At 47.0% G+C, this 14,267-nt stretch overlaps 1 protein-coding gene across 2 annotated transcripts in view; it reads right to left on the bottom strand.

Moving 5' to 3' along the window:
* ADGRB1 (adhesion G protein-coupled receptor B1) overlaps window positions 1-12,053 on the bottom strand; it is a 201,995-nt gene extending 189,942 nt beyond the window's left edge. For both annotated transcript variants that reach the window (XM_085298728.1, XM_085298729.1), the window contains exon 1: window positions 11,306-12,053. In XM_085298728.1, the coding sequence (XP_085154854.1) occupies window positions 11,306-12,053 (748 nt within the window). The remainder of the gene's footprint in view (window positions 1-11,305) is intronic.
* Between the last annotated feature and the right edge of the window lie 2,214 nt (window positions 12,054-14,267).

Below are 14,267 nucleotides of genomic sequence, written 5' to 3'. Positions count from 1 at the left end.
TCCACATCTCTCTCTGTGTCTAACAACCCCTGAGCAGCACCTGCTGTCCCATACAAGCACCAGGCTACACAGGTCACCATCTCCAATCGAACCATCAAGGCATGGTAGACCAACCCATCAGTTTGCTTTGGCTCTCTGGGTACTAATAAAAATTGTGCTTTTCTTCTGAGAAGGATCCCAGAAGTACAAACAAAACCAACATCTTCTGAAACGCACCATGAGGCCTATCTGGAAAGTGAGTCAATTAGTCCTCAGGGGGCTTTCAGCAAACCAAGAGGTGAAATACAAGTCCCATATTACCTTCATCACATCCCTCCCTGCCCCACTCCTACTGCTGCCGCCTGGCATAGAAAGGTTTAAGCTTGAGTCTGCCTCTTGTTCTAGCAGTTTTGCATCTCTGCATGCACAGATAGATGTGTGCAGTCTGACTCTTAAGCGTAAAGGGGCCGGGGACAACAGGAGGTGTGAGATCTTGCATTTCTAGTGACAAGGAGCGTGGCCACATCTCCMGCACCAGATCAGCAGAACACAGTCAAGTCACAGGCTCTCAGGCCTGGGCACACTTCAGSCTGATGGATGTGTCTTGAAAGAGGGATACAGGCTTGCCTGCTGCTGCCTCCTCAGCTCCCTCCTCTCCCCAGGCAACACATGCTCTCAGAAAACCAARGGGAAGCCAGCYATACCATTTGTGTTTCCTCACTGTGGCCTCTGGATCTCCCAATCACCTTTTATATATATATATATATTTTTGCATTTTCCTACTGAAATATTAAAAAGAACATTTCTTTGAGTGCATAGTGGTATTGCATGGGGCAGAGCCACTGGGGTGAACGGGAGGAAAGGGACTGTGCACAGAGCAAAACTAGGCGTGGAAGAGCTGCTAAGCTTCTGGAGTAAGAAGTCATCTCTGTGCTGACAGCTTTCAGAGATCTGTTGCTGTTCTCCCTGGAGGAGCTTTGTTCTCCATAATGATTCTTCAACTATGGCATGTCCACAGAGGCAGGTGGTTGAGGTCCCTGAAGGAGCCTTCCAAACTCCTCTATGTCCCAGAAGCATAGAACCATGAAATGCAATCTCCTTAAATACTCCTCTACAGTTACTTAGGGACCATTCTCTTCCCTGCCTCTTTTCTTCTTCAGTAAGTTACCCTCCCAGGTAAGCCAGACATCTTTCTGAGCAACTGCTCTGCTGCTTATTGTCTGCCCTCCTGTTACTAGCATTGTGTAACTTTTGAGTCACACCATCGTCAGCTAATCTTGGCAGAGCTTAATGTGGGGTAGCTGGGGGTGGTGGTGACCTCTCTAACTTTCTGAAATTTCAGGCCAATTAAAAAAGGAGCTGCTCCCCAAATTTAACAACTGAACATAAGACAGGAGAGGCTGGGGAGGTTAACAAGGCTGAACAGCTCATCTCTTCCAAGGAAGATGGTCATCAGGGTTTAGATGCCATACTGCTGGGACATGATGAAAACACTGCAAACACCTGCTCTGCAGGCTGAATTACACCTGCCTTGTGCTGCTGTTGGATCTGACTCTCCACAGCTTCATGTAGCATCCACAAGTATAATAGGTGGGGCTGCTCCTGAGATAAAGAATCACTCCAAACCCAGCAGAGCTCCCTAAAACAAGTTCTGTTCCTGTTGGAAGCCCCCATAGCCCTGGTAAGAGCAGTTCTTACCAAGAAGTGTCCATRCCCAGCACTACAGGAAGGTTTCTAATTCCGGACATGAAAACAAAAACACAAAACAAACTAAACAAAGGAGGAGGAAGGAGTATGAAAAAGGAAAGATTTTTATGGGCAGAAATTAATTGTTTGTCTTTAGTCACTTTTATTCAAGTTCCTTTGACTGACTCGATGCAAGCAAGACAAAAGCAAAATGCCAAGTGAGCCCAGCTGTAAATAGTGTGTCTGGCACTAATGCTTTGCTGGCTGGGCGTGGTAGTGATGCCTTATCAAGCAGATGGCCACAACTGGAAATCTAGTTCAGACATCTCCTTGATCTAGTTCTACAGAAATCACCTAACCCAGTGTTTCAAGGGAACTTAGTTTCAGTCTTGGGTTAATACACATCTGGAACAAAATTGGTACCAATGCTGCCGGTGCTGGTCTATGAGGATGAGAATAGGTCATGGGGATTGGGTTCTCTTTCTCCTGGCATCTCCCTGCAGCAGGGCTATTGTCATATTTTTCCTGTAGATTGATACCCACGCACAGCATCCACACGTTTGAACCTCGCTACCCCTCATGGCACTAACTTTAAAGTCAAGAAGTTCCATGAGCAACAACAGAGCTAATAAAGAAGCTTCCTTCCCCATATGGCTCTAGGATGAGCCCTCATGGAATTCTCTGATGGTCAAGCTGAACTCAAACTGCCTTTCCTACAGAACATGCAATACAATGTCTCTCCTCAACACCGCTGTCTTTTGCCATAGAACTGGTAGAAATGGGATTCTCTTCATGATCTTGGTCAGACCAGTAAGTCTGATTGAAAATGGCCAGTAGACTCAAACTGTGGGAAGAAGACACCAAAACTGAAACTTGACTTCATCCAGGAGTCATGTATAGTAGCACACACAATCACAGAATCACAGAAGGGTTGAGATAGGAAGGGATCTCTGGAGATCATCTAGTCCAACCCCCCTGCTCAAGCAGGCTCACCTAGAGCATGTTAGACAGGATTGCATCCAGGTGGGGTTTGAATATCTCCAGAGAAGGAGACTTCATAACCTCTCTGTGCAGCCTGTCCCAGTGCTCTGTCACTCTCTCAGTGAAGAAGTTCTTCCTTATATTCAGGTAGACTTCCTGTGTCTCAGTTTGTACCCACTGCCTCTTGTCCTCTTGCCTCTTTGTGTATAGACCACAGGTCTATATACAAAGTTTAAGCATGCAGAGGTGACTGAATAATGATCTTCATAGCTCTACGTTTAGTCAGGGGTAGCAGGAGACACGGGAAGACACGGGAAATCATTGCATCCCATATCACGTCCCAGCCTCCAGTGGGCTGAGTAAATCCTGAAGCAGAGACTCTGTGTAGGTCTCAACAACAGCCTCGGGACCCGTAATCCACATCTCTGCCSTTCAGAAGAACCAGCCTTTGGATTCAAGAGTGAGACCAGTGAAACCAAGTGGAGAAAAGTTCTCATGCTCTTAGCTGTTTCTCCTGTTTTCAGTACGTTTTACAGAACTTCACCATCTTCTGGTTTGGGCATCCTCAGCATAATGATRGTCAAAAACAATCAAACAGACAAAAAAACTAGCGAGAAGGAAAGTGCCAACTTCCCTCCAGTAAAAAGATAAACATCCAACCTAGCAGAGACCAGGGCATCTTTTTCTTCAGCCCAGGCAAGATTACAAAGCCAAGGACCTGCACCAGTAATTTTGGTCCTGCCACAGGACACAGGGAAGGGTCGGACTGCCTTCCATTTGACAATCCTTTCAGCCTGCATTTTGGGACACTACCACACTTTTTACATGCACGTGTCCACTGCCTTATCTTCTCCATACACACAAGCTGTTACAGCATTTCAGCTTGAGGAATCAGCACCAGGCTCTCTCTACGTCTCTCTCCCCCGTTGCTGCTGGTGTTTGTACAGATCACAGCCCACATATTGCAGCGTGAGCACAGCTCAAACTACTCCAGCAATGACGGGACAGAGCGACTGCCCCACTAGGGCGGTGCAGTTGGGTCAGGAGCCAGGAGCTGCAGCTCTCACCACTTCAGGTCCCTTCCCTTCTTTATTACTTCCTAGTACTGGGAATATCCCAAGCTAGTAGCTGTTCTTTTGACTGCATGGACAACTCATAGCCCGCCGARAGCATTCAGCTTAATGAGGTGTGTGACAATTATTGCACTATCAAAACTGGAGCCAGAGAACAAAAAGATATATATTTAAATCCARCAGATCTGCAATTCTGATGATATGCTAACGGATGCCCCTTCCTAGCCTTCCTGTCTTGCCCCGCCAGAAGGCTGACAAGTAGGATATTTATATCGGCTGTACGGTATCAGATTGCTGGCTGCAGCAAGTGCAAGGAGACAGCGTACCATGCAGAGAGGCAACAACTGGAGGTGACTTTGACAGAGCCATCCCAGGGACACACAGATGCTGAATCCTCATCAGGTTAATGTATTACAGGGACACACTAAGTAATACCTGCTGAGAATCCAAAAACAGTTTTCCAACCTATTTAGCCCAGGCGTGCTTCGGTGTTGACTTGGGGGATGATGGGCCCACAGGAGCCAGAACCAATACCAGTRTATGTTGCAAGATTGCACTGAATATCACAGTAGAGACAGGAAAATAAAGGACAAAGGATGTGTTGCAGAGATGACAATGAAGCTCTGGAAGAAGCAGGGTAAACTACCATTCTGCCTACCATTGAAAAAGATCACTGTCACCTGGAGCATGCAGATCCACTTTTCGGTTTTGTGTCTCAGTCACAGACAGGCTCTCCACCCTGCTGAACCTTCATTCCCAGCCTGTTATGCAAAGATCACAACCCTTCTCCCCTCCTCAGCCCAGTGTCTGCTGGATCTCTAAGCAACTGGGCTCTGTATAGCCCCTGCTAAGTCCTGACTTCAGCTGAAGACTTTGGGAGTTACATCAGCACAAAGAAAACAAGTATTGTAAAAGGGGAAACTTCCTTTTTGAGGAAAACTGGAGGAAAAGTGAGAGCTAGATTTATCAAGACAGACATGGTCCACCAAGGCAGACACTTCAGTGTCAATGAGATCCATAGAGATAAGGTACATCAGAGGGTGTTCAGGAACCTGAAAAGCTCCCTTTTCCCCTAGAATAGATGTTATTTTTTTGTTGATGATGTTTTGCAGCCTATTACAATCATCTCAATACATCAGATGCTTAGAGTTGGTGGTGAAAAGGGCTAGAAATGGCTCTGTGCATTCTTCCTTCAGAGACAGTAATATCTTCATTCTGATGTGATAAGAGTTAGAGCTGTAAAGATGTGCTGCAGATGTGATGATTTTCAKTTTGGTTTCTGGGTCTCCCTGCATCTAAATTTGACCCTCTGTTCTCACACAGAACTCTTTGGGAAATTTACTATAGGTCTTGRACATGAAAGGATGCTAAACAATGATGAACTAAAAATAAAAATAAAGAATGCATAACTGAAAGCCTGAGCCTTTCACCAGGCTGCCACTCATTAAATTACACATAAAAGTCCCCTCATAGCAATAATGGGAGTAGTTGCTTGAAAAACTCCCTCAGCAACTGGATGTAAATTCCACCTTTAGTCTCTCTGAAACAACAATGGTGCATTTTGAGGGTAATTGCTGATGTTTCTGCATTGTGATCATGTCCACAAGCTGTGGAGTTCACAGTGGAACTGATCATTTTATTTTTCTCATTTTCCCCCCACTATCTTTCAAACAGGACACCTCCGTACTGACACATGAACAAGTGTATTTATTACTGAAACAACAGCATGGRAACATGAACTCTCTGCTTAGCTGCTGGAGAGAGGCAAGACCTTGCACATCTTGTGTCCACACCCAACAGCAATGCCTTTAATGATCCCAGAGTGAAGAAATGGGAGAGGCAGGGCTTGTGCAGGATCCCTGCCTCCTCGGCTCCCAGGCAGGAGTTACCCACACTTCCCTGCCCCATAAAACACCCAGTGACCRCATGCATGATGGCCTTTCCCCTCAGGAGCTGGTTGTATGGAGYCAGTGGAGATTCCTTGCTGGAGAGAAGGAGAGAAAGGTTCCCCGTTTGCAAGGTGGAAGTCTCCTCCTCCAGGAGCTTGGAAGCGGCGTCAGTTCTTGCTCAGTGCTGCTCTGGCTTGGACTTAAGCTGGGAACATATTAGCTAAAATCCTCAATCCTTTTAGCAGGGCAGCATGGGAAAATCTCATCCTGAAAGCAGAAATCAGCTACTCCTTGCCTCACATTTTGCTGACAGTCTCTCACTGTATCACAACCCTACTCTGATAGATGTACAGACTAGACAGCTGGGCAAATACAGACAGGACAGCAAGGAGCTGGAAAACAGCACACCTTCCCCAAGTACACACAACAAGTCTATACCAGGAGGAAGGAGAGGTAAAGAAACTGAATCCATTCAACTCCTTTTGCCTTTTGGTTGCAACTCCAGAAATGAAGCTTAAGCCAGGCTCCCTTTTGCACAGCTGTCCTTGGGACCTGGGGGATTCCTGAAGCGAGGGAAAGAGCCGTGTGTACTAAAGAGGAGCTAAAGAAGTCAACAGAGATGCTTGCTAACCTGCCTCTGAGCAATTACTCACAGGTCTTCATCAGTCCCTGAACTCTTCTGGTCACTAAAGCTCACCGCAAGCACAGAGAATGACTTAACAAACGATTTCTGCTCTGGTGGYGGTGGGGATTCATGGGAAGTAAAGTCATGCCAGAAAATGCAATTTCTGCAGCAAGGAGGAATCTGGTTGATTCACCTGACCCCATGCCTCTGGCCCCTCTTCCACACCAGGGACTCCCCTGAGTGGTCACTCAGCCRCTAGTCCAAGCAGAAGCTCAGATCTGCTAAGGAAACATCACATTCTGTCTGACTGAACCGGCCAGGCATGGAACAATGCTCCCAAGAACAACCTGAGATCTGGAGAATGTGTCCTGTAGTGACAGATTTATGGAGTTCAGTCTACTTAATGCAGCCAAGGTTAAGAAGCAACTAGTTCATGGGTCTATAAATACCACTCTGGATAGTAGAGAATGGATGCTAGACGACTTCTTAATCTAGCAGACAAAAGCATAAAAATACTTCAGGGTTGGAAGGTGAAACACTACTAAAAAGCAGAAGTGAAGTGAGGGACTGTGAGTCAGGGAGGAAAGACTGTATTTGTTCAGAGCAATGGGCTTAACTAACCAATGAAAAGTTTACCAAGAAAGGCAGGAAATTCCCCAGCACTCAGGAGTAGCAGTATCCTAATTGAATGCTTTCTGAAAACCATAAAGCTCCATTTCAATTACAATTTTTAGTTCTTTTCTTGAATGAATAGATGCAATTCTCTGGCAGAGTTACGTAACTGATCAGACTTGCTCATTGTAAAAGTCCCTCCAGCCCTGAAACAAGTGACTCTTCATCTACTTTATTAGTGAGCAAATAGTAACTTTCAGGGGCATACAATTAACCCTGATTTGCATTCAGTATTTTGGATCCCCTGGAGAAGGTTCATGAGGACTGGAAGGACTAGTACATGCTGGTTRTCTTTCTAGGCCACCAATGCAAGAGTACTAGAACAGCCTTTCAGGAGCAGATTACATTGAGACAGAACTAATTWGTCATTCATTAAGTGCCTAACTCAGCACAGCACTTAAGCGCACACTTAACCTCCTTTCGTTACAGTGTCACATCAGAATTCCTTTTAAAGCCCCAGCTTTGTTTACAGGGAAGGCGGCTCATGTTTTGAAGGTCCACCAGGATTTTCAGACATTCATTTCTCCTGAATGTTACAGGCCCCCTTGTTTCTGGAAGCTCACCAAACTGCAGCCTTCCAGAGCCCCTGCCTCTTGCCTGAAAGGGAACCTATCCCAGGAATACCAACTTGCATTCCCAAGGGAGGATTAACCCCTAAACATCAAGACATCCAGCTGGCTTCTGCCTTCTTCCTACCTTSCTTGCATCAGTGGAAGGGGAGTTGATGCTGTCCCAAATCTTTCCCCTTTAATAGTCTTCCCCTAGAGAATTTCCCCCTGTTTATAGCTTTTGYGGTGCAGCACATTGAGATAACTGCAGCAAGGACAGGAGAAATGGCAGGTGGTTTGCAGCTGCCAATACTTTTCCAAGTGTATCCTGCTGATCATCAGGACTAGCTCCGTGTGCAGCAAGACACCAAAATATCTTCTGCCGCCTCTGCACCCTGACAGATTTTTCCCACCCCCGCCATTGCCTGCTGTAACCTCTGCAATGTCTGCATGGGAGAACGAGTGTGAAGGGGGTGTCTCGTTAAAGGTAGGAGAAAAAAAAGAAAAAAACTTCAGGATTAGTTAAATAAATAATTTCATGCCAACAGATCTCAGACAGGGAGTCTCTTTGGGGATGAAGGCAGAGTCACTTTGTTAAGGATCACTCTGAATGACCACAGATGCTCCTATATACCTGTACCAGGTGTAAACTCATTGATCATGAGTGAAATCAAACTGGCAATGAGGTTTCTTTGTGTCACAGCAGTGATAACAAATGAGCAAATCCAAGGGGGAAAAAAATCCCCCCAAATGATGTACCATTGATGATGACCATGATGATGACAAATGATGACCACAGAACGTGGTCATTGGTAAAAGGGATTATATAAGCATGCTCCAGTCCTATGCACCCACAGGCATGCAATTTTCCTTCCTCAGAGAGGCCTGTCATTGTGAAATAAAAATAAATGGAAAAAAAAATAAGGCATAGAGCAGAGCAGAAGGTATGGTCAGAGAAGGACAGGGCTGACAGCTTCCCATCGCTGTGTTTGTCCTAGCCATCCCTGCAGCAGGATGCCTCAGCCTGCAGCAATGTTTAACCCTTCTGCCATGAATTTCCTTGACTGTCCCAGCAGTTCTGGAGTGATAAAGTCAGTCCACCCATTTCTCAGCCACGACCGGGAAATTTGTGTTTGAGACTGAGCAATGGCTTGGGTCGGTAGCAGAACTTGTATCTCCTGGTCTGTTCTTCAGCCACGAAAACCAACATCAAGCCTAGCAGATCTACTTCAGACTGCTCTTGAGTGACTTCAGAGAGCAGGGAGAGGAAACCATCTAATCCAGCCAGCAGTCACATGCATTCTCCATCCTTCAGGATACCAATGACCCAACATGGGGACTGTACCTTTTGAAAGGGAGATCACATATCGTATGAGCCACAGCAGCTCCCAGAGAAACACCACATCTCCTTCCAAAGCAGTGCCTTATTGTAGCTTTAGTAAATTTACATCCACCCACACTTTAGAAATGTCCCAGGTGTAGAAGAGAGACATTAGGAAAGGTCAGGCTCCACATTTTGGGATGGTATTTAAGTATCTGGCATTTTTTTTTTTACTTGCCTCAAAATTCATCACACTAGACTAGTACAACACACACATACACATGTTTGAAGATGAAAGTGTCAAGAGACAGGCTCAGAAGCAACAGATAAGTCAGGAAGCAGCAGAAAAAAAAACAAAGTTTGCAGAAAAAAAAATGTTACAAATACAATCAGAACAACAATAACAGCAATAACCACCACCAGCAGCGCTAGGAATTTGGGAACCACATCAGAATATTCCACCCACAAAATACTGCTAAAAGATCACTGGTTCTGTGTCCAAATTGGATCTCGCCTCCATCTTCCTGATCAAGCCTTTGCAAAAATCAAAATAGACAGAGTGACAGACAGAGCAGCACATGGAGAGGCCGGGCGCCTTGCGAGCGTTGTTTCCATGTAGATGGCATTCCACCAGTGAAAATGCTATTTTTGCATCTTCAATATGGGGCAGATGTGAGCAGCCAGCAAAAAAAAATCTTCACTCTCTACAAATATTTGACACCTAAAAAGATTTTTGGTTCAGCCACCTCTGAGCTTCTTTCATATTTATTTTCTGGGAACATTCAAGCACTCAAGCTGAACTGGGAGAGATCTTTACAAAAGCCAACATTAAGCTTGAAGTTCCAGGATTTGCTGAAAATCTTATTTAAAATTTCACCTTTGATTGCAATGAAAAAGGTCATGCTGCTTGTGTTGAATGCATAAATCATCCAATCAGCAAATACAAAGCATGCCACATGACTTATGAAGCTCATATCACTCCAAGGAGACAGCCATACAGTACTCTGCACAAACTGTTCACAGAGGAGGAGAGGGAATTGCAAAGAAATCTGAGATCTGAGGAGCGAATATTGCAGTGGGCTCATAACCAGGGAAAGAGGCTCTGCTGAAGTCCTAATTTGCAGGATTTATGGCTCGGCTGTGTGTCTTCACATATTGATTCACAGATCAGTGAGAAACAAAATCTCCCCCAAATGCACTGACGGAAGCACTAATACCTGATCATATACTAATCGCTCAGCTAACTCCAAACCGAGGTCTGCAAGAAAATCACGCTGCACAGCTTGGACCTGTGCCTGATAACCTCCTTCCTATTGCAAGTGGATCTGGCCTCTTTCCACTCGCAGAAATGYAAAGAAGTTCTCTTCTGAGTGGGGGTGTCTGGTAACGCCAGGCGGAAAGCAAGCCCAGAACCAGTCGGCTACAAACTTTCTTCTGATGGCAGAGGACATTCGAATTTAGCATTTCAAGGAGAGAAGACCCTACGGTGTAATTCAGGAGCGGTTCTGAACTTTCCAAAATTGGAGGCTCCCCCTGCTCCTGCCAGGTTCCTATTTAGTATCACACCTCCGTTTTACATAACCTGCCTGCTGGCAGGTGGGACGGGAACCTAGAATAAATATATCAGAGCGGATCTGACACAGGCACTAAAATAGTCTCCGCTTTTTGACCCTCCAATTCCCTTCTACTTTGCATGGCACCATACCACTGACAGAGCCTGCTTCAGATCACTGCAAAGGATATCTCTATCCCCCAAAAGGTTAAGCAGCTGTGACACACACAGAGATCAGATCTCTGGAGCATCTCATCTTTATTCTTCCTCCTTTCTGTCATGCCCCCTCTGCCTCCCCAGGTCCTTCCATTGCCTCCCAGCAGGTACAGCCTATGCCACACTCACTGAAGATCACGAGGAAAATGAAACACAGGAGCTGATAAAACACCTGAGGAATGAGTTGCAAAGAAGGCATTCAGTTTGAGTATGTGTGTGTGTTTGTTTGTGGGGTTTGTTTTTTTTTTTTTTTTTTTTTGAAAGTGTCCAGAAGGAAAATGAGGCCAACACAAAATGAACATCCTTTATATCAGCATTCGCTTGAATTGGACCTGGGAGTTAAGTGTTTCTCATGAATTAAAAGGGGTGAGGCGGCTGCTGAGTGCAACCTGCCTTGGGAAGTAACTTGGATGCTGGMTCTTCTAGGACATCTTTATGTTGGAAAGCTGCTCGTCTTTAGGTTACGACTCTCMTCTCAGCAGCTCTGAGGCTGCAGGATAAATAAAACAAATGAGGCACCAGCTCTGGGAACTAATGAAACAATCTGGGACACGTTCGCGGAAGGTGTTCTGCATTCCAGTTACACGCTAATAAAGAGCCACCAGGGGTTACCAGACCTGCTTATCAACTAGAAAATAAGATTTCCGTGCCAGGCATCTGTAGATTCAGATACCACAATGACTGGCACTGTGGAACCTGGRAGAGATACACGAACTAGCCCTTCCTCCCAAATACCTCAGGCAGGTAGCCATACTCCACTTACCCAGGGACTCCACTCCACTGCTGTCCTTTGGGCTGCTCACGCAGTTCTCCAGGTAAATCCCATCCTTATAGCAATCCTCCTTCTTCTTTGTGAGGCCCAGGATCTCGCTGGCCTGATCTAGGACCTCACCTCCTGAGCAAGAACATGGAGTCTGCATAATGCCACATGGGTGGGAGCTGCTGCTGATGGCCAGGCATGCATCCAGCCACTTGCAGAGCATCTGACAAGCRGCTTTGCTAGGGTTCCTATTGCCCACCACGAGGTACTCCACTGAGAAGTCCCTCTCCTGAGCCTTCATGAGCTTCCATCGCACAGGCCCACTCTCCACCCCCGGCGGCGTAGTCTGTTTCATTTGGAGGAATTGTTTGTTGGACTGGAGGAAGGCATATCGGGTGGACCCATCACAGAGCTTCAACACATCGTCAAAGCTCTCCATGCCCAGGTAGGTGCGGGTGGACTCCAGGAAGGAGTCGAACTGGTAAGTGCGGATGTGCTGGTGGTCACATACGCTGGTAGGTTTCAGGATCTTCATGTACAAGGTGTACCTCCGAGGGTCAGGGTTCTGGATAATCCAAGAGCAGAGAGAGGAGTTCAGTGGGAAGACAGCAAAGGAGGAGAAATACCCAAAGAATTTCCCCTGGACCAAAGTGGTGCAGGGAGCTTGTGCCAGGTCCAGAGCAACCACGGTCCACACAAAGTAGAGTGGTGATACCAAAAGCAGGTTCAGGGCAGATCCAATGCTCCTCATCCTAGGTCTCTGGTCCTCTGGAACTCAAAGTAAATGTCAAGCAGGTGCCAGATCCTGGACATAACAGGGATCAGCTTAGCGGAAAACTGAGAGTTTTAAGAGGCTCTGGATCTGAAATCAAGCCAATCCTCCCATGTCTGGATTTGAGCTCCCTCCTGTGGCCATAAACAACACCTGGAAAAAGGGAAGAGAGTGAGGAGGGGAGAGAAAGAGAAGAGATTTGAGTCTTTTATTTTCTTTTTTTCAGATTAACTCTTTGCAAGGCAGAGAATCAGCACAGCACTCCCTGCCCCATCTCATCCCCCCAGCCAAGGACGTAGCCCCACATTGCCATTCCCACACTAGGCATGACGGGTGTCCCCAGCCCCAGGCTGTCCCACCCCCATGTGTCTACATGCCAAGAGGGTCCTAGCTGCAACAAGGAGCAGGAGACAGCACAACTGTGACACGTCCACCCCCCCCCCCAAGTGCCTTCTGCTTGCAGAGTGCTCTTCTGCTTAGCTGGGCAGAGAATTTGCAGTAATTTCCAACCCTCTCCCCAAAGATAACCCCTTCTATCTCTGTTTTAAGGAGAATCCCTCCTCTTCCCCCACCATTCTTACTGACCCGGGATGCTGACTCAACACAGGTGATGCTGCTCCAGGCTGTACTTGGGGAAGGCTGGGCTGGAGGCAGCCGTGGGCAGCTGAGCTCTGCCTCCTCTCTTTCTCCTGCCAGCCTGTTTTTGCTCCTGCCTGTCTCTCTCTCTTTTTTGCTCTCCTCCCTCCTTCTTTTCCACCAAACCAGCACAGGGAAACGGAGTTGCTGCACAGAGCTCCTAAACCTGGGCTAACTCTTGAGCTCGAACAGARAAGGCAGGGCTAGAAGAAGCCTTGCAACCAGCACAGGGAACAAAATGGGGAGGAGAGATTTTGTGTCCTCCCACACGAGAGTGTCACCCTGCCTTGCACCTCTGCATGCAGGACATCCCAAAGCCTGCAGTGCTGCTCCGAGCCCTTTGGCAGAAGTACCAGGCAGCAGCTCGACAGGGTCAAAATGCTCCCTGCCACCCCTAGGACCACCTTCAGTCCCTCAAGACTCTTCCACAGAACTGACGCTCCTCCTGCACTGCCCTCTGYGAGCCCCTCTTTTCAGTCCCTCATAGACCAGATCTCTTTTCAGGTCTGGTGTCCAGATCCCTTGTACTGCTCTCCAAGGAGATGGGAGAGAGATGAGAAGGGTCTGGGAGACCCTTGTGCCCTCTGCATGCTTCAAAGTCTCCTTCTTACCCACAACAGAGACCCTTCTGTACTGTCTCTCCCCCTTCTCCCCTCTTTCCAGGGGAAGAGACAGAGGACCATCAGCCTCAGCACCCTCTTAACACCCSTTATGCGGTGTGCATTCCCCTCCCTCAAGGGACTATTTTAGAGGAGCTGGTCTGTTACTAGATATTGGGGTTGAGAGGGAGGAGGGCCAGATGTTAGGCATGTGGTGCAGGGCTTCTCTCACTGCTGGCCATCCAGCCATCGCTCCTTTTTCTTCTTGCCTTTCCAGYCAGTTTCATAGTTGTTCCTTTGCTGTCCTTTTGGCCCACCCATTGGAGAGAAATTCAGTTTCCCCCCTGGGTGTGGGTTGTCCTAGCCTACTGTCTCCAAATTAGGGCTGCTGCCCAATTTCAGAAGGATAAATCTGAGCCTTGGGGTCAGATTTATACTACYAAGGTTTCACCTACCAAGCATGAATTACTGCCTTGATTTCAAGGGGCCTCCATGGTCTACGGCCAGGGCTCAGGGACTCCACACTGAAGACCTGAGTGCAAGCAACCAAACTTCTAAGCCACTAATATTGTCCTGCCCTGCAACCCAGAAATAGCTCAGATCAACTGGGACACATTTTTCAAAGAGCACAGACCAGGCTGATGCTGCCAGAAAGGAATTAGGGTCAAAGCCATGCTCAGGCCACAGTATGTCCACACTTCTCATCTTCCCTCGTGTCCTCTCCCACCATCCTGCTGGGTTCTCCCTTCCCACATTTCAAATAGAGAAAGCTTTAATAGTGGCCAGACAAATTCCCAGCAAATCTAGAATTCATGCAGCTAAACCCTCTCCTGCTTCCCAGGAGAGACTTAAAAGCTAGAGATGAAGCCCCTTAACCATCCTGGCATGTGAGAGGAGACAAGAATCCAGATGCAGCAGCTCCACATGCTCCCTTGGTTTCTCTCCTCTCTACAGTTCA

Source organism: Rhea americana, unplaced genomic scaffold (genome assembly GCF_003343005.1).
Source record: "Rhea americana isolate MKP2758 unplaced genomic scaffold, rheAme1 scaffold_140, whole genome shotgun sequence".
In the NCBI taxonomy this organism is placed as follows: domain Eukaryota; kingdom Metazoa; phylum Chordata; class Aves; order Rheiformes; family Rheidae; genus Rhea; species Rhea americana.
This window is presented reverse-complemented; position numbering and strand designations above follow the sequence as displayed.